The sequence below is a fragment of the Athalia rosae genome, chromosome 6, assembly GCF_917208135.1.
Source record: "Athalia rosae chromosome 6, iyAthRosa1.1, whole genome shotgun sequence".
Taxonomy (NCBI): domain Eukaryota; kingdom Metazoa; phylum Arthropoda; class Insecta; order Hymenoptera; family Athaliidae; genus Athalia; species Athalia rosae.
Genome location: NC_064031.1, coordinates 15,319,821 through 15,346,483, shown reverse-complemented (window position 1 = coordinate 15,346,483; position 26,663 = coordinate 15,319,821). Strand labels below are relative to the sequence as shown.

The 26,663-nt window shown below is 46.1% G+C and overlaps 2 protein-coding genes across 2 annotated transcripts in view; one reads left to right on the top strand and one right to left on the bottom strand.

Annotated features, from left to right (window-relative positions):
• The window catches only part of LOC105683211 (two pore potassium channel protein sup-9), a 97,870-nt gene that overhangs the window by 50,407 nt on the left and 20,800 nt on the right, over nt 1–26,663 (bottom strand). The window lies entirely within an intron of this gene.
• On the top strand, nt 1,335–3,078 carry LOC105683212. Its single transcript, XM_012395657.2, has 3 exons — nt 1,335–1,692; nt 1,759–1,897; nt 2,056–3,078. Exons 1-3 carry the CDS (start codon nt 1,454–1,456, stop codon nt 2,659–2,661), a joined length of 984 nt encoding a protein of 327 aa, XP_012251080.2. The 5' UTR covers nt 1,335–1,453; the 3' UTR covers nt 2,662–3,078.

The following is a 26,663-nucleotide window of genomic DNA, read 5'->3' as shown; positions in this document are numbered from 1 at the left end:
CCGGGGGAGAAGATTCGCCTCAGTTTCCACAACGTCATAGAGTACGAATCGGAGGAGCGGAGAAACGGAGGCGGAGAAGGCTGCAGACGATTCGCCGACGGTGTATAACTATCGTCGAATTCCATAGGGTGCAATTTTGACAGTGTGCCGAAGCCATGGCGGGAATAGAGAGAGAGAGAGGGAGAGATGGGTATCGAAGGACGTTCCATGCCGCTAATGGACCGCTAATTGGTCTCTGAATAGACAGTTTTTGCAACTCTTCTTCTTCTTCGTCGTCGGCGAATATTCCGCAGTCATAAAGAATCTCTCGTTCTTTTTTCTCTCCGTCCTCTTTGCCGCGGGGGGGGGGGGGGGGGGGGGGGGGCGGACGAGAAAAAGGAGAGTAGCGAGTTTTCTCGCTACTCGGGGGAGACGGGACGACGCCAAGGATATTATGGTACGAGACCGTAGCGTCGATCGAGGAGACAATTACTACACAGAACATTCCTACTTCACCGAGTAATTACTATTCGTTGTTGTGCAATTGAGAGAGTCGACTGTTACCTCCAAAGATTAAAGACAATGTGTCCTTTTGAACCTTTTGTGGCGGAGATATCGACGTTTCCGAGTACCTAGCTACGCGGGCGCTCGTCGTCTTCTCCTCGACGTAATCGAGGCCATTCAATGTTATAATACAAATACATTTTTCAATATCGATTCAACCGATGCCCACCGCTCCGATATACCATTTCGCTACCCACGAGATGTTTCCGCTTCTCTTCTCGCCTTTCCCAGCGCTTTCTCGCGGGATTTTTCATACCGCCTTTTTTTTCCCCGGAGCGACTCGCTTTCCAGCCAACCGCCGCACCGCTGGGGGGGTGGTGGTGGTGAAAATTTATATTTTCACGCGTCTACCGAAGACGCGAGCGAGACGGAAATTTCCGACACTTCTTTCGCTCCCATTCCCGAGAACGTTTTCTAAACTTTAGCCGGCTACGGGATGGCCGGACTCTTGGGATTCTAAATAAACGAGCCATAAAACACATCCCGGCTACCCCCCCTCCCCCCGGAAGAAGAGGTCGACTCCCGGGGGCGACACTGCATCGAACTGCATGCCACTCTTCGCGTGTCCATAAGATACCTCCACCTATACGTGCCGGTACTCGTGAAATATGCCGTTGGCCAATCAGCGGGGTGGCAGTTCTTTCTGAAATTGCGACACCGAAGAACGAACGAACTCCGAGCTTTTTCATCGGACACGGATGCAGTTTCGCGAACATCCGCAGCAGCTGCGGAAGAAAAAAAAGAATTTCACCATCGGAAGAACAAAGTGGGGAGAAAACAAAAAATTTTCATAATAATAAATTAATGAACTAGATTTCCATGTCGGTTTTTGAGGTAGGAGAGATGGCGAATATTCTCGAATATTTCGATCTTCCAATCAAGGAATCGCGGCCGTAGCCTCGGCGGGGAGATGGACGGTGGAAGACAATCAAAAGTAAAGCGCGCCGCCCGTAGGTCCCGAGAAATTGAATTTGAGTTGGCGAAGCTTTACAAAAAGTTTCCCTGCTTATGGATGACCGATTCTCCGACCTACGAAGACCTCGAAGGTCGGTACGCGGCCTACTCGAGAATCGTCGAAGCTCTGCGGCCGAGGTTTGGAAATCTATCGCTTCCGACGGTCGTCTACAAAATCCGCGACCTCCGTTACAGGTTGGATTTTTTTGATCAAAAAGGTCGCTTCTCTCCCACCGTTCGCTCAATTCTTCCGTTCGTCAGATACTGCGTGGAGTTAACAAAAATCGAGAGGGCGGCCGTCTCCGGAGTAAATTACACACCGAACGTCCCTTGGTTTCCGGTTATGCGTAGCTTTCTCGACCTCCGGTTCAGGACCGAGGAGATCGAGGACCCCCCTCAGGTGAGGTGATCGGAACGACGATGAATTTTCGTTCGAACGTCTCCTTGTTTCGAGATGCCCTATTTCGAGATTTTCTCGTTTTTTTTTTCTCCGAGTCGCGCGACCCGGATGGAAAATTTTTAGGCTTATTAAGATCGCGAAAATTGGTGTGGATTCAGAGCTCCGACGAATTATTCAGCAGCAACGACGGCGACGACGAAGCGCAGATGAAAATTCCCAACGACTACAACGACTACGACGGTACCCGACTGACTCCGTCCATGTGCCGAACAATTTATGACAACCGTCTAAAAATAGGGGACAGCAAAAGCACCGTCGGGGAATCCGAGGAATTGGGTAATGATCGCGAAGTAGAAGCGGGAGCGCCGGTGGCCGCCGTGGAAAACCGCGTCGAGGTCTGCATCGGTGATCGGGCGTGGGGAGAAATTTCAAAAATTAAATATCATTCGGCGAACGAATTTACCGGGAGGGGATCATCCCCCCTCGGTGAATCTCCCTCCGAATCAGCGGCGGGATTCGGAAAAAAATCAAGCGACGCGCCCTCCGTAATTCCTGTTGTCGACGATCACCGGGACCACCGAAAAACGTTGCTTCGAAACGAAGTTACGCTCCGTCCTGCCGGTACCGAATTCGACGAGTTCGAGGCCTTCGGGACGAGCGTCGGAAGCCAGTTGAAGAGACTGGAGCCTTCGCTGGTCGCGAAGCTGGAGGTGAAAATTCTTCTGATCTTGAACGAGGAGAGAAGTAGGTGCGCGCGGCTGTAATATGGAAAATAGGAGATCGCCCTTGGTCTGGCTCCGGACGGAAGAGCGAAATAAAGGTGTATTCGGTATCGACAATGCCCGGAACTTCGCGCCGCGGTTCTTGGACGTTGTTCCCGTCGGGGGGATATATATCCGCGTGTTCCGCCGCACGCGGGACACGACGAACAAAAGGGTCGGCGATAATTCCATCCACGTTGTCACCAAACGACCCAACAATACGTGCCGTCAGATAATCGACCCTCGTCACAATGGCCCATCCTTTCCGCACCAGTATCGGCCTGCAAAATTGTGCAAAAATCCGTTCGCTGTGATGGACGAGCCCGAGCAAAAGACCCTTTGAATATAACGAATCGTAATCCGCGCTGTACGAGCGTGCGATTCACCGGCAAAAAAAACTAAAGAGGGAAAATAAAATAAATCGAGTTAATAACAAAAATTGCCTTTTTCGAAATAATTTTTGGGGTTCTAAGCAAAACCGTGAGGAAAACTTAATCATTCGTCGATTTTTCCAAGAGAACGCAAAAGAGGTTCACCGCGCGTTCGGCTCTTATCAAATTTTCAAAGTGACAATCGGCTGAGGTTTTTTGCTCTCGGTCGTCCCGCAATACCGTTAGTTGCATCGAACGAATTTCGATCATCTCGTTACGATACATCCGTAAACTTTTCCAGTTTACTACCTCAGACGTGTTACGTGTCTCGTATCCGAGCATCTCTCGAAGCACCGGGGAAAATCTACTTCGACACCTGCAGGACGACCCCGTGCAGTGGAAACACCTTCACAGGATCAATTCGAGGATGTCAGAGCTTTACAACGAGCGAACGACGTCGGATAAAAAGTACTCGAACAATCTTCTTTTTCATTTTTTTTTTTCCCTCTTCTGATTTCATTCCGTTCGTCCGCACGCTTCGCTTACTCGATGCAACCGACAAAGGATCAGCAGCCGAGTAGAGTGCCCAACGTAGAAAATAACGGATAAATAAAATTTAACTCGCGACTACGTGGGTGAAAAAATGTAAACGAATAGCGTTTCGCGTACGCGATGCATGCGCTGCGCACACGTGGCTACTCCGTTGATAAATTTGCACCGGGAGCAAAGGAATCGATTACGGCTTCGAGAAAGAATCCCGTTTTCAATGACCCGTTGGATAATTGTGGAAGATTCTTGAAACGAAAATTTGGAATTTCAAAGAACACAAGTAAAACTAATAGGTGAGTTTTTTTTCAGAAATTACTTGGGCGAAAACTATATCGATTTTACTATTTTTTTTTTCTCTCTCTCAACCGAGTCCTCGAATCCGAACGATCAAGAAAATCTGAAAGTCTCTTACCGTTCGAACGATTATGTCGCACATAAAATTCGAGGTATAAGCGTCCAGGTTGATGAGGTAGAACTTTGCGGAAGACGGGGGGGCAGGTAATGGGGTTGAAAAAGAATGATTATCGAGGTAACGCCGTTATCCCTACGGCGTAATTACGAGAGCTCGGAAGAAAGTTGGCGGGTAGTGAGAAAGGTATATTGAAAAAGTGCGCCGCGCTTCGAATGGGAATGTTATTAGCGATGAGGATAATTAGGAGTAACGCGCGCTACCGGGCGACCGCGGACGTGAGCCGTTGAAAAAAGACAAATTAGTTCCAGAGATCGGGCTAACGCGGTTAGAAAAAAAAAAAAAAATTAGACCAAAGAACAAAAAGGAAACTAGAAAAAGACGGAGACGCGCACACGTGCCGACCTCGCGCGATTTATTTTCCCCCCCTTTTCATACCCGAAATTTGTATCTCCGAATCTGAAAAATTAAAATCGTAAGGGTACGAGTGACACCGCGTGAAACAATAAAAAACGAAAAAACGATCCCGTAAAAAAATGAGGAAGTCACGTGCAGAGCCTCGCGACGTCATGGGTCGCCAAAAATTAAAGAAATTCATCGAGATAACGCCGAGAGCGAATTTTCAGTAGTACAAGCGCCGCAACGCGCCGCGTGAACTGAAACTAGTAGTCGAGGTCGCGCTAAGGTCGGACCGGCCGATACGCGGCGAGGCGCCCATTTCGCAGCGTTCGCAGCGTGCGCGCTGCTTGGGACGAGCGAAACACGAGATCGCTGTTACAATATTCTCGCTCAACGTCCGTTGAAATGCGTCCCATGTCAATCGAGCGTTTGAAAAAACGTTCGACGACGAGAGCTCCTTTTATTCAGCTAATATTTCGGAGGGAAGTTTCGAAGCTTTTTAAAATTGGGTGTGAATACATTTATTATCGCGAAATTGACGAGGTCGGTACCGAGACGCTCGAAAAGCTTAGAACCTTTACGAGGATATCGTAGAATCGGTATTGTAAAGAGCTCGTTACTACGGGTGATGTGATAATCGAAAGAGGAAGGCGTTCGAGGGAGTTTGACGTCGCCGTAACCGTCTCTCGGTAAAATTTCTCTGAATTTCAAACGCGAGATTGTCGCATAAAGATAATAGCCACCGCGCCGCGCGCGTTCCTCGGTTTCTAGGAGAAGAGGGTCCGCCGTTCGAGAGGGTCTAACCGTTGAAATTGCGTATCTTCTGATGGACCGTCGGTATCTCGCGGGACTATTTTGAGTACGGAGTTTTATTACGCCGGTTTACTAGTCTCCTAAAGTATGATTCAAGCGGGAGTCGAGATATGCGAGGTGAAAGCTTCGCGTCACGGTTATCGTCGTCCTAAGCCCTGTAACACGAGCGTTCGCCAAGAGCCCTTCAATTCTCCGAAGGTCACACAACCCGCTGATATACCCGCGCGAAGCCGATGTTATGATCGCTGGGAAAACGCGAGAGTAGGGGGTCGGCCGGACCGAGTTAAAAGTGCACTTTTAACGACTCGCTTACCGACGTTGGAAATGGAAAAAATGGCACACCCTCTGAGCAATTTTCTGTTCATTTGAATGGTTATTTTCGTACGTTTTTTTCATTTTGTTCTTTCGTTCCACTTCTCTTTCCCTTTTATCGACGCGGAAGGAATCCGTTTGTCTTACTAAAAGCGATCTCGATCGTCGACGGTCCGTGTACGGGTATACGCGAACGTCCGAGTGTGTGTACGTGAAATACGCGGTGTATACGTACACGTATACGTGTAGACATCGGCAAAAAAGAACCCTCCTCCCCCCCGGAATCCCGAATCAGGAAGGGAAATTAATGCGGCGCACAACCCGCGATGACGTGAGTCAAGAAGCCCCCTTTCTTCTCCCCCTTTTCCATTCCCTATCCCATCAAGACTTAACCACTCCGGTTTTTCTCAACCCCTACTGGCGATACAAAGAAACTAGAACGCCGAAAATAGTGGCGGAACTACGTCGCTCCGATATTGTACCTATACGTTGTACATAATGAAATATAGGTATGTATATATGTATGTAAGTAAAGTACTACATAAATAGAAATACACGAATGAAAAGAGTTCGAAGCAGAATAGAGAAGGAACGGGACGTACGAATATAAAAATAAAAAAGCAAACTAACCAATCGCTGGGGATTTTCTTGAAAGGCTGCTGCTGGTTATTATCCCGCATATACATATATCTTGGTACCTCTATAGCTTCGTGTAACCGTCGGTACCCGGGGTGCAGAATTTCACGGCGCCACGACCTCCACGGATACTGTAAGGGAAGGTGAAAGTGACGCCCCATCTGTCTGAATGGCGGCGGCCGCAACCTGTGCTCAAGAACCGAGGAAACCTGAGATTTTTATTCCAACCCAATCTGCAAGCGAAATATCGAGATGAAAAGGACACCGGAGCGCGATATTTCCGACTTGTACGATATTATCTTGCGAGGATTTCACGTATCAGTGCACTTGTCCTAAATCCGCTACATAAATTGATTTATCTGTAAAATTTATCGATCAAAAAAGTGAAAAATCGAGGGCATTTCGGTGGGATTAATTCGTAGGTCAATTTACTCGACGGATGTCAAGCTTTTGGTTTGAAAATATGCACAGACGTGATCGAGCGGAGGGGCACGTTGTGAGAAGTGCAATTTTTCGATAGATTTCAGAAGCAGAAGAGACGGCAGGAAGCAGAAAGAAGACCGAAGTTCGCGTTCACTTGCGTCATCGGAGTAGAAGATTCGTTCCGTCGACGTCTCGATTGCCCGGGTATAGCCGCCAGAAATACGAAATTTGCAAGCGACCGAAGAACCCGACATTCTCGCCCGGACGTGATCTCATTCCCTGACGTAAGATCCGAGTCGCATTTGTTACCCTTCGCTCCGTACGCTACCTCAGGACAAAGTTGGAGCACGTGCGACCCGATGCAAACGATCCCGGATTCGCATCTTATTTCAAACGGATTAATAAAGTTTCTGTTCCATAAGACTTTATCGAAACAAGGGATAAACCAGTGCGCAGCTCCATCCTTCCGTGTAGCTAATGACCATCACGTTCATGGGGTAGCGGGGGATTTTACAAGTCGATTGATTTCAAAATTCGACACTTTATCGTCAGAAATTCCTCAATGATTTGGGAACCTTGGCGTATATTTTGCTCGGGCCGTTCTACATCGCCAATTCGGATAGCCACGATTTGGAAAAGTAAATTTTGAAAAATTACACGACAAAAAAAAATACCAACTCTGGTTGGAAGATCCTTCGCGTGTATTCCATTCCTTTCCATCTTATCCGCAGCGAATCTCCGCAGCTCACAGCCAATGAAACTCCATTCCGTTATACTTTTCAAGTTTTGGCACAAGTCCTGTTCATACATCTTTCTCCGCACGAGTTTCCTAGCTCGCTTCCTTCCGACCGGTTCCCTCGTCTCATACATATCAGGGTGTATAATTTATATAAAAAAAAAAAGTCCGTAATTCTTACGTCATATCTGAATATCTTTTGAATATCCCTGAAAATTTCGCTCTCAGTTTTTTACAATAAATATTCAACTATTTCAGATTTAGTTGGAAAATAAATAGATAAATTTACGAAGAACGACCTTCTCCAATTTCGGTATCTGAAATGTGCGTTACGCGTGCTAACGACAGTCGTCGTTTCTTTGTAGCTAAGAAGATCTCACGATTCGAAACGTCCGTTCTAAAGGAAATAAAAAAATATTCTCCGAGTTTTAATAACACTTGGACGAAGTCGGTTGATCCCCCCCGCCCTTTCCCGTTTCGCCCCTCGCCCCTCTTCCCTCGTCCCCGTTCCTTCGTCTCCTTTCTCCTCGAATACCTCTTGTCAGGATCAATCAGTTAGCCATGTTTGTCCAATCTGATCGTTCCGCGATCGGAAGCCCGCTTATAACCTCCCCGAAAGTCATTCGTCTTCTCCCGCCCTTCGTCCCGAACCTCCCCAATTTCACGTACCCCGCAGGATTTCGGTTTTTCGCGGTTTTGCATTGTTATAGCATCTCAAAATCGCGACATCGCGACGTCCCGCGGGAAGATCTCTACCACCGTCGAAACCCCCCCAATATGTATGTTTTCGAGCGACGCCGGGGGATTTCAGATTATGGAAGTGCGAAAGGGGCATTATAAGTTACAATAAAATTCGTAACGGCAAAGAATATCCCGAAGAAAATTGCGATAGTATCTTCTCATAGCTTTCTCTCTCTTAAGGGAAACAAGAGTCGCGATATTCGACGAAAACTGGCGGAAAGGTTTTTGATTATCGCAAATTGAAAAATCGCCGGGCGATATCGGAGGCTGAACTTTTTTGGATTATGGAGTAATTCTGGCCGTTATTGTCCATTAAAATTCAAAGACATAATCTCCAAACGTACGCCCACAACGTGTCATCTGTCAACGGTGTATTTGTCAAACGTCGCGTTTTGTCAAATAAGCAAAAACCGCGGTGCGATAGCACCCGACGATTATTGATGATCGAAAAGTTGCGGATACCTAATTACCTCCACGTTTTTTTTTTAGCTTGACAATTTTTCGGATCTACCGGAGCGACTGTTTCAGTTCGCCAAGGTCTGATTCGCGCGTCTATAGCTTTCGCTAAATGTTATCCGAACAAGGCTTTATTTCTTCAAGTTGCGGAAGCTTCGGGAGTTTTCTAACTCCATCTCCTGCACGGTTAGACGTCGATTATAGCAAGGATCGTCCGCCTATAGATATCGCACGGGGTTACCGTCCGTTTTTTTTATCTTTGATCGTTTATTTTATTTCATTCCTCCACCCCCGTTACGTAGGCTCTGTAGGAAAACGACGAACAAGGTGTACGGAGCTTTCTAAGACAGATGGATAAATTTCAGGATGTATTTTCGTTCGCGTTGAACTTTGGGCATCTAGATCTACGACACTGAAACATTCCGACGCTTATTTTGGATTTTTTTTTAAACGGTTACAGCGCGAACATGAAAATTTCAGTCAATATTGCGATCCCGGCGCAGCGAGGGGATAAAGAGATGATTTTCTTTATGGAAGGAAAAATGGTATGAATAATATTACCGTGGTACCGAAAAAAATACAGTTTCCGAACAACCGTATATCACACCTCGCGAGGTCTCCGTTGAAAATTCAACGTCTCTGATTCTCGAAACTTTCCGTTCTGAGGGCGATCGTTTTTTTTATTTATCACATCTCTTTTCCTCTATGAAAACGCCCCGTGATCAACGCCGCTGTGAGGTCGTTGACGACCATAGTTTGAGCGACACTTGTCCCACCATGTCCAATGGTTATACATATGGTAGCGCGGACGGCAATCTCGTAACCGCCATGTTCGCTTTTCGACTGCTGGGGTACGTAATGGTTTGTAACATGACGTTCGCATGGGACTGCCGGCTTGTGGTTTGTTCCACAGAGTCATCGGCGGGTCAGAATTACAGAACGGACATTAGGGCGAATTTTCTGTTCAAGAATGCCGAAAGAGGGGTTCAACGAAAAAACGATTCTGTTGATATCGGCCTAGGAGCAAGATGAAACGCGGGGAAAAAAAATAAAATAAATTTTCAAACGGTGTAGGTCGAGGGTTGAGAAAACCAGGAGGGCGTAAAACCAACACTTTTTTTTTCTCTATACTCTTCACGACTGCGCAATGTAGCGTCGTAAAGGTTTATGTAAAATTTTAACAGTTAATATCCATGAAAGGAGCACTTTGCCAGAGTGGTATGGGTACACGCGAAGTGAATTTTCTTATTACTGTTTTACCTTTTTTTTTTTTTACCAAATTGCGAGCTCCTTTTTTCGCAACACCGAGAAATTCGGACGCGCTCGAAAAACCGACTCGAATCTTTCCCCGTCGTAATAAAATAAAAAAAAATAAAAAAAAAAATACATCGTCGATGCACCCTCGCGACAAAAACTACGCAGGATAGGAAAAAGCCCGAGTTTCTAATCCCACGCAAACTACGAGAGCCACAAAAACAAAATGCATTCTCCTCGGCCTTCGGATATGTTAAATATGTATACGAATACGCCCTGACCAGGGGCAGTGTGCCCAGTTTTTTTTTTTTCCCCTCCTCGCGTCGGTTCTTCATGCGGGCCGGCAACTCTCGGGATTGAGGTGAAAAATTTGAATCGTAGATACCGAACAGTGGCCGACATCGGGTTATTTTTCACGCGGGTCCATTCGTCCGTGGAAACTCGCGTCGCGAAACCAGACCTGGGCTTTGACTTCGTCGGGGCTGGATCGATATCGCTCGGCGAGAGGAAGACCTCGCAGCGGCAACCTTCCAGCTTCCAGCTTCCAGTTTCAAGCTTCCAACATCCGCATCCCCCACAGCTACTCGCCCCCTACGCAGGATTTTCACTACCACAAGTGCACCGCGGCAACAGCGACGGGAACGGAGTCCCTTTTCGCGGAATGGTAACGCGTAGGAGCTGGAAACCACCATCCCTTTTCGCCTCTCGCGTCCCCCCCTTTGCCGGCGATACGCATCCGTCGACGCGGCGACCGATCGGAATTTAGTTTTTCCACGCGGAACGTGTAAGCGTATCGAATGAGATAAAGCGGCAGCGTACGCGCGTGTACGTTTCACGATTGTCGACGACGAACGGAGAGAGAAACCTGGCGAAGAAACTCCGAGAGATATAATGTAGGTACGAGTGTCTCGAGAGAAGCGCTTTTTCTATATGAAAAAGAAAAGAAAAAAAAAAGAAATGAAAAAAGAAAACGTCGGAGGCGCGCGCGTGTGTATAACGGGTGTCTCCGATACAGCACTCGCCGCAAACGGCTCAAAGAATAAGCTCATTTTCGGGCCACTCTAGTTTCCAGCTCAATTTCAAAGCTAAACAACAGCCTCGCGTGAAACTTATACTACGCAAACTTTTTCAGAATTAACTTCGTCACCGCGCCAAGGTCTGAAGAGCCAAAGAGAAGCGTCAACACTTACTTTTTAAATCCACATATCTGCGGCTGAGTTAAGGGTATGAAAAAAAAAACATAAAAAATAGAAAAAAAATACAGCGCTGCAAACGTTACGCTCAAATAAGCCGTCTGTGGTTTTTCGCCGGGCACATTTGACGGGTTCGGCTCGGTTAATTTTAGCTCATTTTTTTCGTTCTCCCTTTTTTTCGCGGCGGTACACTCTGTGATTTTGACGAGCGGGTAAAATCCCCGACCCCGAATCGTTGTGTTCCCCGAAAACGCCGCGGGTATTACCTGCGGAAAAAGGTTTTTCCGAGTAAGAAAGCTCGAGCAGGTGTATAGTATCGGAGCGAACGGATGTGCCGTAGAGTCGAACGCGGTGAAAGGATGATACCCCCCCCCCCCCCCATCGCAACAGCCCTCTGGAAAGATGAAAACAAAAGGGAACTTCTGAAGACCAATTTCTATGGACTAGTTACCTCCTCCCCCCGCGAAACCCGCAGAACGGCGGTCGCCACGCAATCGCCGTTCGATCTTCAACCGGACTACGATGTCTACCTTCTCCTTTGATCGAACTTTAATTCCGGAAATTTCCAAGCCGCGAATTCGCCGGCTGAGGACGCACTTTGCGTAATTGCAACGATTCCCAAATTTTTTGACCGTCGGCACTCACTGAAAAATTAGAAGAAAATCAAACGAAAATCCCACCCCCTCCGGACAGACGTACAAAATATTTTCTACTCGACGTGAAATCGGATTTTTGAAATCTCTCCCGTCAATGGAAAGCTTATCGAGATCGTAGCGCGGGGCTGCTATTCACATGGAAATAATTCACTTATTGTACGATACGGTTGGATGAAAAGTCCTTACAGGGGTCACGAGATCCGGTTAAAAGCGCGACGCTTTACCGTAATCTGCGCTTTGGACGTTGGGTATAAAAAATGTTAAAATATCTTAGAAAATTTCTCGTTTCGCTATACATTGCAGCTTAGGAGATTCGACTTTCGATATCGCTCGTCGGACGAGAAACCACTTACGCAATTTCTTCCCATTTAACGGAAAGCGACTTCCCGGGATTTTCGAGATGAGACGAAGGGTGGCTCGCACGAGCTAAGGTTGCCTTTCCGCCGAGATCCAACCGCGTCTAAAAGTGAAAACGAAAGTGGAAATGTGCGTGTCTATCTCTTCTAGATTACCTGTCCAACCTTTTAAGGATGAAACTGTGGACGAGGATACCGTACCACCTGGTCCGTGCTCCGATCTTTCCACAATTTACCTGCATTTTCGCAACGAATCTGCAGGACCTTCGAAAGCACATTTGAAATTACCGATCGATCTGTGTACGTTCTCCGATGGAACGATCGAGAAAAAAAAAAAAAAATTATTCCTTCTCCCTTCGGTTCCGATAGCACATTCGGTCCGACTAACAATTCGAATAATATGGTCGAATAATCTGCCCCGTCCTGTTCGCAGGAGCTTTTATAGCCGCTAATCTCATAGAGTTGAATTACTCTGGAAATTCATATACGTATAGTCGAGCGTCGAATCGACGTTAACGTGAATAACATGAACCGGAGTTGTTGAAAAGCTTTTGAATAAAATTTTATCCGTAATCCGTTAGCCGTAAAATTTTGCGGACCGTTCGCCTAGCCGGGTCTGTATCGCCGTCTCGATCCCGATCCTGAATTTAGTCGAAGTTAATTTTGCTACGGGCGATCACAAGACGCGGTGTGCAACGCAAGCAACTCCAACATCACCGTCGAGGGATAAATAAATATAACGCACGTGACGCGGTTTGCACGTGTTATCGTTGGAAATTTTTTTCCACCCCTCCTGCCGACTAAAAAACCCTTCCGCGCGCCGATACTACACGTAGTACGTAGCGAAATTAACGGGCGGGGGGGGAAAAAAGGCGCGGAGCCATTTCGAGTGGGCTAATGGCAGGTAACTTTTGGACCTTTTACGCGACCCAGCCGTCACTTAATTTTTAATTTCGTTCGAGTGAATGGGCGCGGAACGCCGGGCGTCTCGACTCCGTGAAATTAAACCACGCCGACGGACGGCGTCACCGCGACAACGACGATCCGGCCCGCGGGACGGGGCGATACTCCGCGGAAAAAAGAAATACCGCGCCCGATTCCGATATCCGTTTTTAAACGCGCGTCGGCGAGAAATTTTTTTTGCCGAACTTGGAAAAACCGGGGATCGACGTCGCCCCGCTCCGAGAGTTACAACGTGAGCGTAGAACGCATGAAAAGGGTTGTAGCGTTCGTGCAATTGAGATGCAAAACTCGAAGCAGCGCGGAGCATGAATTATTTCTTACGCAACCCAGCGGGCAAAGGGAAGAATAAGAGACGAAGGAATAAGGGAAGGAAAAAAGGGAGTCGAGGAGGGAGATACAGGGTGGGACGATCGATTGGCACTTGACGCAGTAGAGGACGTCGATGCAACAAGGGAAGATGACGAGAGAAACGGAAGCTCGCCTGGCCCCTACTTCCGGATATCCCGCGGATCTGTTCGCGGGATAAGATTATCTCGATTCACCGACGAGTCTGTAATTAATTACCTATTTTCCGAAGGGGGGACCTTATCGGTACGGGGTGCCAGTCAATTTATCTCGTGGAACGATAAGAACGGATCCACCGATCGCTCCCGATCGACTGGAGCACGTCCGGTCAAAAAACTGCCTCCCCTTCCTGCCCTCGAAAAATAAGAAAAATCGTTCGATTAACAAATTTATTAGGTCGAAACTATTTTCGTATCTGTTGTAAATTGAAACCGATTTTTTCTCAGATTTTTTGGGTAGGTAGAATTTTTTTTCTTCCCCTTTTTCCTCGATGATTGATTTTTGTTTTTTCTTTTTTTAGAAATCGGCATTCGGGCGAAATTAAGGAAAGGAATCAACCGACGAAATCGAACTTGTACAATCGAATTCTATTCATAACCCTGGGATAAGTTGGTTCATCTTGCTCACCACGATACGGGAGAGGAACGTCGAACCTGCAACACGAATCCGGAAGTCCAGGGAAGACTCTCGATTCGTAAAAGTTCGAAACACGTAGTCTAGGCTACCTAAACTCTTGGAAAAGTTAAGTCGCTGCCTCGAAACTATAGCAAAGTCCATCCGATGATCAAACATTACTTGGTCCAAGAAGGAGAAAAAGCAAAAAACGAGAGAGGGGAGTCCAAAGGAACAAACAAGCAACAATCGCATCCGAACTGCTCATCTGGGCGTCGGCTAATTCCTCGTTTCTAACTTTCTCGAAAAACCATCCGGAGATGTAACGTGAGCCGAAAAATCCGTTCTCCGACGAATTTCACGTCCAGAAAATGGAGTCCGGGTCGTTCGAAGTATCGAAAGTGGGTGGGAAGAAAAACTACGCGAATCCAGGAGGGAGGCAGAATTCAAATTCTTCGGTGACACCGAATGGCCGCGAAGGACACGTTATTGGGACGCACGTCGGTACGGTGTATGTTTCTGAAATTTGAGAACAAAAAATCGGCGCGTAGTTCCCTTTGAGGGAAACGTATGCGAAACGATAAACTCGCGCACAGGGGTAGCTGCCGAGGTATGTACCTTGGGAAAAGTGCGAACGTCTGTTTTCACGGGCAGAAGCTACGAGAGCCGCCGTAGCTTTGAGGCTGAGAAAAGGAATAGAAAAAACGAAGGAAAGGAGCGGAGCGTATCGAAGAGAGAGAGAGGGGAAAAAAGCGAGAGAGAAATAGAGAGGCGAAATATTTCGGAATGTTCCAGTGCGTTCTTCTCAATGGGACTGGGAAATTCGCGCGTATATGTTCATAGAAAATTTCCACTGTGAATTCGGAGCGAAAAAACATGAGGGAAAACCAGTGCAGATTCCGGGCGTGCGAATGAGATTTGTCGTTCGTTTGCCCCCCCTGTACCTTTGCCGTATGATATATAAATGTGGATTTATACGCCGGTCGGCAGCCGGGGAATGATTTGTTGCATATATGTATGTATGGCGTGTACGTATACAACTGGCTATATTCTACCTAACTTGCCAACGAATTACGTTATTTTTGTTATTATTTTATACGCTACATCCGTCCGCGTAGAGTCCGCGTGCGTTGTGAATAAAATAAATCCGCGAGGTCCGCGCGACGGTCAACGTCACGCCGCTCGGAAAGGTGGTCGTATGGCGGTCGGGGATCATTTTTTTTTTTACAGATATTTGAAACCCCCCCCCACCCCGTTCGTCGTTGGGGTTCGCCACCTGACCCCGTGACCCACCCCGCGGGGGGCTAGTTTTACATACGCGTACATATGTTCGGACCTACGCGTACAAATAAGCCCGGAAGGATTCGCAATTTTTTCCCATTTCTACCTGCATTTTCCATTCGTTTTACATCGTATCGCCGTCGCGGATGTGGAAATGGGAAAATTCATACCTAACGCGATAAAATTTTCAAGTTTTTTCTAATTCTCTCCATTGGTTAAACCGTCCGTGGTTTTACTCCACAGGTATATAGGTATGTAATGGCACTCACGCACATTACGGTTATGTACGTATGTACGTATACCTACCTATGTACATGTTATAGACACGTAGCCAGTTATCGACACGGTGCAGCAGTCGTTTAGGTATTGAGTAGATACGTATGTACACTAGGGTGGGTTGAAAAAAAATTATTTTTTCTTTATTTTCTTAGCATGGGGGCAGAATTTGTATTTTATAGAAAAAGAAAATTTTTCCACCTAATGATTACTCGATCGAGTGCACGAGTAGATGATTTTGGCTTTCAGATTTGGATTTCGGAGCTGATTATACGTGAGATTACTCTTCGAGAAGCAAGAGAAATTCGAATTTTGAGCAAAAAATAGATCATTGTTTTAATTGGGTTTAATATGCGTTTCTTACATATTTTGACCTCAGGAATTCGAATCTGAAAGAAAAATTGCTCTATCTGAAAAATTGACCGAGTTATCGCCAATTTTCAGCTTTTTGGGGTCAAAAATAAAAAATTGAGTTTTTAGTCTATCTCAATGTAATTTGAGCTCAGGAATCCAAATCTGGGAGAAAAATTGATTTATCTGCAAAAATAACCGAGTTATCCCCATTTTTATGCGATTTTTGGCATAAATTCGAGGATATCTCGAAGGGAAAAAATCGTAGCTCAATTTGGACAGCGGATTCGTGTTCCTGAGGTCAAAATACAAAAGAAAAGTGCCATACGATCAATTTTAAAAAATAAAAATTTTTGGTCAAAATTTGAGATTTTTCCAAGGGGTACCCCTTACGATTTTTTCAAATTTTGACCAAAAATTTTTATTTTTTTAAATTGATCGTATGGCACTTTTCTTATGTAATTTGACCCCAGGAACACGAATCCGTCGTCCAAATTGAGCTACGATTTTTTCCCTTCGAGATATCAGCAAATTTGTACAAAAAAATGCCTAAAAATGGGGATAACTCGATCAATTTTAGAGATAGACCAATTTTTCTTCCGGATTCGGATTTCTGAGCTCAAATTACATTCAGATAAACAAAAAAATGAATTTTTTATTTTTGACCCCGAAAAGCTGAAATTTGCCGATAACTCGGTCAATTTGAGAGATAGATGAATTTTTCTTTCAGATTCGGATTCCTGAGGTCAAAATACGTCAGAAAAGCATTTTAAACTCAATCAAAATGATGATTTACTTTTTGCTCAAAAATTGATTTTTTTTTTGGTTCTTCCAGAGTAATCTCACGTATAATTAGCTCCGAAATCTAAATCTGAAAGCCTCTACTCATCAGAAATCATCTACTCATGCAATCGATTGAGTAACCATCAATTATTAGCTGTTGGGAGCAGAAAAATTATAAGACATATCGATTGGTTTTAGTTGTATACTCACTTTGATTCGTCGCAATCCATGCATGGGTCGAAATATTCAAACTTCTCGGTCTACGAGTACGGGGTATCCAGCCCGAGCTTACAACTGGAGTCAGGTAGCCACGGGTACGCGGTTTGTTTTGGGGCGTCACCTCTGCTCAGCCCCCAAGGTGACGTCTCACAACAAAGCGCTACGTTACTGGCTACCTGATTCCGGCAAGGCTCGGGCTCCCCGACTCAACTTCAATTTGAAGTGAAAAGAGAGCATGACATTTTTTGATTATATACTTGAATTACAAAAATAATAGGACAAAAATTTTGAACAGTGAACGAGTTATAAACAATCGCAATCGACAATTTTTATATAACAGAAAATATCAAGTAAAAAATTTTGAAAAATTTTCTTCTTTCACAAGGTACAAATTCTACCCCCATGCTAAGGAAATTGAAAGAAAATTTCTCCAACCCACCCTAATGTACACTTACTTGGGTATATATGTCATGTCGCTAGTACATAGAGGTTGAACTTTATTACCCGAGAACAAATACCAGGAGTGGCAGCCTCGCGGTACGTACAGCTACACTTTGAGTGTTATGGCAAAGGAGCGTCCTCAAATACTTTCGAAGGAAGTTAAAGCCAACTTGCCCGGGGGGTGGCGGGGTGGGGTGCAGGGGGGATCGGGTTGAGTCGGCCGGGGCGGTACACACGCCGCGAATGGATGGACATCGAGGGAAAGGATGATTTCCAGCGTCGTAAAACTCGGCTTAGTTTCAATATCGTCCAAGATGGTATATAATATTGGATCGATCAATTAAGATAGAGGATTATTAATTACAACGCGCTCCGCAGGGCCGTACCTTACAGCGTATCGTATCATCGTCAAAGCTTGCTTCTAGTGCCGAGGCAATCAATTTCGGAATACGTCGTCCAACCGTAAACCTATAACCGCTGTCGCAACCTCCGATTTCCCCTTTTGAAAATATAACGTCAAACTTCCAAAAGTACGTACCCTCCCCACCCATGCAGCCTCCTGGCACTCAGATCTTCACCGATGTCCTACATAACATCTGTGGGAAGCTCAATTTCCCACCGAGATTCTTCTGGTTTTTTGAATCGTCGATTCATCTCCCAACGAAATTCACTGCCCAGCATCGCCGATAGCATTTGATGTATAATGCCTAGTTGAAAAAAAAAAACTCAATCTGAATATATCTGATTTAATATCTCGCTCTCGTTTTTTTTTTTTAAAGGTTCCGCACACTCGTTTATAGACGACGAGCGGATCTCGTAAGATATTATTTTTCGCCCCGTGACTCGTTCCGTATTTCCTCTATTTTTTCTTTCTTTTTATCTCTCCAGTTGCCGAACATTATCGCGGCTTCTTTCCGACCGAAGATTCGCCGCGGCGTCTACTGTATACGGGATTTCGCGAGGCTCCATTATATCACGAAGATGATAGATCGTCCTATACACGACGATGTGTATAAATCGGAACAATGTTCCTCTCCATTGTTTCGAAATTCTTTCGCGCTAATTAACAAACTGAATAGCGGGGTATCCAGAAAATCGAAACACTATGGACGAATTTGACGAATGGCCAGGCTACGTATCCTGACGTATTGTAACGTTAGGAGCTTGGGAAAAAAAGTTGGAAATCTATCGCATCTAGGACGAGTCCAACTCTCGTCTGTCGGCGATCGATTTTTCTACGAGTGAAAAAGCAGGTTGTTTCCACGATTGATTTCTCGATATTTCGAAGCAGATGAAATTCGATCGGGTTTCAAGGAGACCTCGAAGCACCGGAACAACGAAGTACCCATCCTTTTTATTTATTGTACTCGAGCGAATCTCACTCAGTGAAGGGCATTTTGAACAGCACGAAGCTTTTAGCGCTTATTTCGCCTCCAGTGATATGCTTCTTGGAAGAAGATTCACCTGACAAATACGAGACACTAGAGCTTCACAGACTTTTAAGGACTTCCCAGCGTAGCTTGCAGTAACAATGCGGCTACGAACGACGCTGGTCTGCGTCTCTGTCTCTCCTTCTTTTCTCCCGCTCCTACTCTCTTATCAAAGAAATCTTAGCGTCGAGTTTCTTTCGCTCGGCACTTCTTAAAGGGGTAAACAATACGTAACGCCGAGCTTTCGTCCGTTAAACTCCGGGCAAACGATGAAAAATTTCTTCGTCGATGAAAGTTTATTTATAAGTTTCGCGAGTTAAAAGGAGACGAACGTTGCGGAATATTTTCGAACCGCTCGGCGGTGGTCGCGATGTCGTGAAAATTTCCTCGCAGCTCTCCGAGCTCTCGGGGCTTTTTGCCAGCCGAAAAAAATCGCAGCTTTCGCGAGTCGACCGTCGCACAGTGTGCGGGTATAACGAGGTTTGCGAATCACACGGAATGATTCAACGATCGAACGATCGAACACTTTGATCCGCCGACAAGCGAATGTTGGCAGCTGCACGACTCGCCCTTAACACGGCCACCTTTTGAATATTTGATCGCTACACGCTGCGCGTCCGGATTTATGCAGACTGCAAAGTTTATCGAATCTGTTGGAGCGACTCTCCCATGCAGAGAGCGGAGTGCGGTAAAACTTCGTGGGATGGCTGTAACGGTGGTGGCCCTCGGCCATATCCTTGGGACGACGTTCGATTTTTATGTTCCTGTTATTATTAGCCAGATTTTGCATAGGTAACCGAGCGTGGCGCGTTCCAGGCGATGCACGGATTACGATGAAAATAGAAAAAAAAAAAATACCGAGTTCAACCACGCAGCTGGATCGGCGAGGAGCGAGTTTAAAATTCTAACGAACCGTCTTACGTCCCTCGGTGCAGTTTCGAAAGTTGAGACCGAGCGAATAAAGTTGTCAGGGGGTTTGGAAACCGCGCGGATGTAGGTATATACGGTTATGAGCTTTCGGTGCACGAATCAACCGTAAAACTTGCGAGTTCGCAACGGTTGATGAAAAGTCGGAAGTCGAATTCCTCGCGAAGGAATTCATATCGTTGTAGAACGATGCGGGGGTGGGGGGGGGGGGGAAACGGTGTTTTTTTATTTTTTTCGTTCAACCGCGAGAAGTCGAAGCGCAGCTGCTTCTCGTTCCGAATGAGAGAATATTTGAAGAAAAAAAAAAAAAAAATCTCATCGTTCCGAAGAAGTTAATTTATATCTCGGTTTGTATCCTCCATCTTTATTCGGACCGTTCAGATGACGGTACGAAGCGATCCGAGGCTGAATAGAGAGAGAGAGCGGGGTAGTAATTGAGATAAAATGGAATAAAGATACGTTAAGAATTTTCTTCAGAATTTTCTTTTCATCTCTTTTTTAAATAGCTGCGAGATCCCTTTGTTTCCGAAGGTTAGAGTCGCGTTTCGCGAAAAAAAAAAAAAAAAAAAGCGAAGCTTATTATCGACCTGACCGCTTTTCGTTTTTACTTTTATTTTCGTGTATTTTAAAGGCAAAGCTTTTCAAAGAATTTCTATGCCTATTTTTGGAACGAACGAACCCTTTAAAAAGCATTTAGGACAATGTCCGTTGGCCCAACAATAAAACACGAAAAAATTAAAATCTAGAGAAATTAAAAACTCGGTTTCCGTTTCACCGCAATATTAAAATATAAGGGTTTCCATTATATCGGCACAATAACGCCAGAAGCATCTCGTATAGTTTTTCATTTCCGCCTTGACTCTTCTTCCCTATCACAATACCACCGCATACGTGTACATTTAAACGCAAGGATATATAATTCTCCCTTTCTTCTCCTGTTAATTCCTAGCTCTTTTCATCTTTTCTTCGTTATCCTCCACGTACCGTTTTTCAGTCGCCAACGTCACTCGGAGTCGCGAGCGCGCGCGCGCCGCGTCGACGTCGACGTCGACGTCGTTATGAATCACCCCCGTGTATACCCCATTAAATGGCGGTGTGCTCATGGCGAGTGAGCACAGCTCAAGATCACCACGGGTCGTCGGTCAGTATTATCGCCTCCTCGAATATTCCACGCCATACCTAGCCGGCTCGGAAATACTCCGGGAGATAAAAAATAATCGCCCTCGCCGCGTAACGACTTTCCTCCCCTTGTTGCGCCCTTCCATTCCACTTTTTTTTTTTTCACCTTACGCGTACCGCGTCTTTCCTCCCTTTTTCAATTTCTCTTTATTTGTGTATTTCCGCGGAGCGGCCGATCGACGAAGAACCGACGACGAATTGTCGCCAGGTAAAATAAATACCATAAAATTATGGAGAAGGTGCGAGCTTTCGCTGATTTCTGTAATCGTAGGCGTTAGCTATGCGCATACGATTACACGTAGGACCACCGCTAAGATAGGTGACGGCGAGCAAGTGCAGCTTTATGGACCAAACAAACCGAACTTCACTACGCTCGGCTGCATATAATGGCGTGTAAGTGTATATACGGCGTATGGATAGGTGTGTGTGTGTGTGTGTACCTATATATGCAAGGGTAGTTTGTTGACTTGCGGCGGGTCGGAAACCTGCAGGGTCGACGTTCTCGTCGCGACGTCTGTCTGTCACATATTTTAAACGACGAAACTACGATGCGTCGGTGGCCTGCAAATCTACCGTCATACCGCCACTCGTTTTACTACGTCGCTTTCACTTCTCTGTGTAAATTTTCTTTTTCCAGTCATTCATACGCCGCATCCGGGGTTCAAAAAAACGGTCCGATATTTCGCAAAAGTTGCGCCTCGTTATCGGCGTCGCTGGGAAATCGCTGCGCCGAAGAAGTTTGTCGTCGGTCGAGGTCTTCTGTTCTCCTCTGCTTTCACCTCTTCGACATTTCGGGGTTTTTGAAGGGTTCAAATACGTGCATCTGGATGAAAAAGCAATCGTGGGCGGTTACGTAATCTTCGAGAAGAAGTAAATCCCTCGTACGAAACGTGTCGAACCCCCGATCGTCCTATTATCAAGGTGAAAGTCCTCGCCGCGTCTACCGCGTCTCATTTGCAGCGACTATAATCCAATTCGTCCCGTTTTCTTTTTTTTTTTTTTTTTTCTTTCCACTCGCGGAGATCCGACGCGCCTCTCGTTCAGCGGTGGGAAGCGTTTTTTCACCCAGGGTGGCGAATACGCGGTATAAAAAAAAATAAATAAAACAAGGAAATACAAAGACGAGAGAAAATAAAGGAGCGAAAAACTACCAAAACTCGAATACCTACGGAGCACGAAGGCCGTCAGCGACTCCTCCGACTTAAAAGTTTAACATTTTAATTGGGCGGAGGAGAGGCGGGAAAATTTGCCAGGTGCCAAACCGGCGACCCTGGGGATCCCGGTAAAAACTGCCGACACTCCGCCAATCGAGACTCCGCGAGTCGAGCGAGAGCTTGAATAATGAATATCAGCTTGCGGTTCTCCGACCGGTCGCTTCTATTTCCGCCTTTATTGTCCCATCGCTGCCATTCTTGTTTCACCGGAGGCCTTCTAGCCTAAACTTTTTCAACCAGTTTTATGGGGGCTACTCTTCCAATCCCCCTCCCCCCTTCCCCTCGAAACTACCCGCTGCCTGCCAAACAGCTTATACCGAAGGAAATTCACCCCGGATTTCGACGCGTCGCGACGTACCCGGTTGAAATTTCCGTGCGACGATGGAACCGGAAACCCGAACCGTCGATCTCGCGAAACCCGTTCCCCTCGCGACGTACTTCGTGCGCCGATCCGCGAAACGTTGGACTAGATCGGCGATCGAGAACCGGTTCAGTTTTGCGCCCCAGCGTTCGACGCGACGAGACGAGAAACTTTATTTCGAGACCACGGCGTCGTCGTGACGCAATGCCGCAAAGCAATTAAGCTCCTCGCGGGGCGTTCGAGGAATGAAGAAGGCCCCCCCTCGATCGTATCGTATGACGGATAGAGATCAATTGACGATAGACGAGGCAATCGGGCGGTCGATTGCGGCCGATGGATTAATTTTGAGAAAATTCCAGACATTCGTACGGTGGAGCGGAACGCGGCACAGGCGAGACAATTCCTCAATTATTCAACGCGCCCCGTACGGTTAAATCGTTATACCATAACCGACTGTACCGGGAAACGACGACTAATTGTACAAATAGCGATACTACCGGCGCGTTCGTAGACAACGCCGAGCGTATTTCACCAGCTGCGGTTGAAAGTGCACGGATCGATGGGTTTACACCGCGATCGAGGGCGAAGCCTCGAAAAGTAGCGATGTTCGATTTCCGCGTTGTCGCGTAATCGCAACGTTTAGCGGAACTTTGAATCGCTGGGGTAACTGAAAAAAATTGACTCGCTAAAAGATTAGACTTTTTCAACGGCGCTCTAGTTCTTTTTTTTTTCTTCTATCCACTGTGAAAAGCCGATAAAAAAAATTCGCAACGAATTCCCCGGCGGTTTGATTAAAATGGAAATTCCAAAACTGGGAGGGAGGAGACTTTGCAATTTTCGTTTTTCGAACGTAAGCTTCTTGATTCTTTCGATAATACGGCGAAACAGAAGGTACGCAACGCGTACAAGCAACGGTCCCACGGAGACGGGGTGCTCAGAGAGCGGATACAAATGGAGCGGTTGTAACTCCGCTCTATTTGTATCGGTAAAACTTCGAACGGACAAAAAGGATGGAATCCAACAAGAGGAATAATTCGCCGACAAGAAGGAAATTCAACAATGATCGCTCCGAGCCCGCAGCATCCCCTGCGCGCGCGATGGCGCGTGGAATGACGAAGGAGTAGGACGGAGAGACGTGGGGAAAAAGAGAAGAGACGAGATGATGCTGGGGTGCGTTGGTGACGTCATGACTGACGGAACGGCACGCGCAAGCGCCCTTAAGGGAGGCTGGATACATGTTGATCGTTAGCAACCTCCGCCTCGTGCCCTAAGACTTTGTTATTTCGTGCAAAAGACCCGACCCTCGTTCAATCCGAATATAAAAGTCGCGAGACAAAAAGACGATGCGGAACGAAGAAAAAGTCAGAGGAGAAAAGGTACAAACCCTCTGCAACCCCATTGTTCTACAGTGGCGTATCTGCACTGTGACTTTATTCAGACAACGAGCGTCAAATGCACTCGATCTCAGTTTAGCTAGAAAACTTGAGGTCTGTAGACCACGAAAAGCAAAAGTCAAAAATGTAATGGACTTTTTCGCTCGTGTCAGTTCTCGGGTGTTACGCCCCTCCGATCCTCGGCGCTAGACCATAAAAGAAGGAAGAACGATTGCCCCGAAACGTTTCCTATCAATAAATCCCGTTCGGAGGTGGATCAATAACGGTGGGAAAAAAAAAAAGTAGCTGATCAATTCGTAGACGATGTATAATAGATCGTATGGGTGAATTAAATTGTCGGAAGAAAAGGCCTAACGATACGAGTGAGAAGGATCCGATTATTTATTTACGCTCAGGGGTGCTGATCCCCTAAAGACAAGATTTATGTACACGTACTTCCTTGTCCCTTAAACTATACACGAGCGATTTGTATTATTCATGAGCATCGAAACACTCTCCGGTTGATTACAAGAAGTTTTGCCTAACGTGTAATACGGGGAGCGCAATACCGGATACACCCGGAGTAGCTAAATTAGGCGATGGGAATGGGAAAAGAAGTGGTAGAAACCCGATGGAATTAGAAGTCGGGGTAAAACACGCTGCAGCTACGTAGAGTTAAAGAGTTATCATTGCACTCACGTATCGAGTTAACTCGAGGCGTTTCCTACACCAGCCCGTGACATTCATGACTGGTTAAAATTCTCATTATCTAAGATTATCTCGACTTTCATTAACATGCATAGGTCGTATTTTTCTTTTTTTTGTGGAACAATCAGGCTCCGGGAGCCCGAGAGGAAAACAGCTGGAGGTTGCTACGGGAGCCGCGATACATTTCATCAAAAATCCCGCCTCCACCTCGGCTACGCCGCCGCAACTCCTACAGCTATGTAGGCTCTTTGCATTGTTCTTCGGCGATCGCTAACCACCGAGTAAAAGGCTGAAGGCCTTGCCTTCCCGGTCCACCTCCGGGTAATCATCATCACCGTACACTGAGAATTCTTTGAAAACCACCTTTGGAAACGACCGTATACTTAATGACTTTCGTCAACGATTTATTACACCCAGATTGGATCGTCATTCCTTAATCTTTCGAGAGTTGAGAAGAAAAAAAAAAAAAAATTTTGAGCCGGGTTATCGAGCCGTCGATAGAGAGGCAAGCCTGTGAAGGATCTGTTTAAAAATTTACGATTCAGCTCCGGATTTTATTTCTCCTATTTTTCAAAGTTCAACGAGGTTTTTTGTTTCCGTAAAAAAAAACTACTGCGAAAGATTCGCCGCGCCACGACTCTCCGCACATTTCTCTTTGCTCCTTGAAAAACGAGGCAAAGGTGTCTCATCGGGCTCGAATAATACCTGACAAATTCCTCGCTCCGAGTATACGACGAGTAAAAAGAAGAAGGATACGAAACTCTCGGAGGGGGAGGGGGGTTAAGGATGGAAACAATTTGGACTTTCGCCGAATGAGGGACCACCCCACCCGGCTAATCGAGATCTCGAGGAACGTTTACATTATGAAATTGGGTTAAAACTGTGACAATATTTTCATCTTCTTGTTTTTTTCTTTTTCTTTCTTTCTCAGACGGCAGACTCCGAGAGACCGGTACCCACGGGTGTTTTCGGCTGTCTCTTGAATTTGGGAAAATATTTGAACGGTGAAATATCTGAACAATCTTCCTTGCTCGGGGCAACGACGAAACCTTATAATTTCCCGGGATAAGGTTTGCCGGAAAAAAGGGGAAAAAAAATAAACCGAAACAAACGGGATTGTAAGAGGTCTTTGACGAGGATGGTGAAAAGCGAGCCCTCCGTTTTCAACGATTCCCGGAGTCCGTACCGATTTTTCTTCCAACTATTCCAACAATTTATCGCGCCTCCCTACGGCGCGTCTCACTTTCGTCTAAAATTTCTATCTATCAATTCCTGAAGGATGTCACATTGGTTACGTCTAATGAGGCGTCCCGGCAACCTGCAAGGCGAAACTCCGGCGATATAAGGTAGCGGATTCGTCCGTCATTTATCACTCCGAAACTGACCCCTCCGCCCCTGCCCGTATATCCGTGCCACGCGTACCGAACTAGACGGCAGACACTTGAACGGTTTTCATCATATTTTCCAGATTCAGCGTTATTTTCCCGAAAATTATACCCCTACCCCTACCCTCCCCTAATTTCTCTAGATTAACGTCGAAAATCGCGACTCATCGTGGCGAACGTCACCGAAATTTCTTGCCCCTCGCATGCCTCCTCTAACCCAATTCTTAACGGAACACTCGCACAAATTAAGAGGTCGATCCACGTCGTTTTGACGAGTTTTGTTAACTCGAGCAAAGTCGATGCAACGGAACGCGACCACTTTATATACTGCGACGAAAGTTTTTTACGATAGCCTATCAATGCGGCGAACGCGAAAATTAATCTTTCACATCGCGTCGATAGTTGTACGACGGATTTTACGCGCCAGTTTGAAAAATTGTCGGTGAGCGATTACTTTTTTTTCCTCTCTCTCCTAGCAAGGAGCGAAATTTCCGTCGGCGTTTAAGCCGACCAAAGATAAACCGACTCTGGTTCCCAACGGGTTATTAGAAAATTCACGCGATGAATTATGTCCGCCCTAAAATTATCCATCGATATACTAGAGCGCCGAAGCTTCTGTCCGTATAAATAAAATTTGCAGTCGTTTCGTTAGCGAACAAACGAGAGATACGAGGAAAAAAGTACGGTATTTATTTTACGACCGGGTCGTGTAAAAATTCGCGACAATAAACCGACGTACTCGATCGAGAATATTCGATACGGAATTAGTCTATCAAATCGCGTTACGTGATCGTCGGTTGTGATTTACGTTGGCATCGGTGTGAAAATTTCGTGAACCCTGGACGGGAAACGT

Coding starts and splice junctions, on each gene's coding strand:
- LOC105683212 (XM_012395657.2), top strand. CDS start 1,454: ATGGACGGTGGAAGACAATCAAAAGTAAAGCGCGCCGCCCGTAGGTCC. Junction 1,693..1,758: donor ATCCGCGACCTCCGTTACAG/GTTGGATTTTTT, acceptor TCCGTTCGTCAG/ATACTGCGTGGAGTTAACAA. Junction 1,898..2,055: donor AGATCGAGGACCCCCCTCAG/GTGAGGTGATCG, acceptor GTGTGGATTCAG/AGCTCCGACGAATTATTCAG.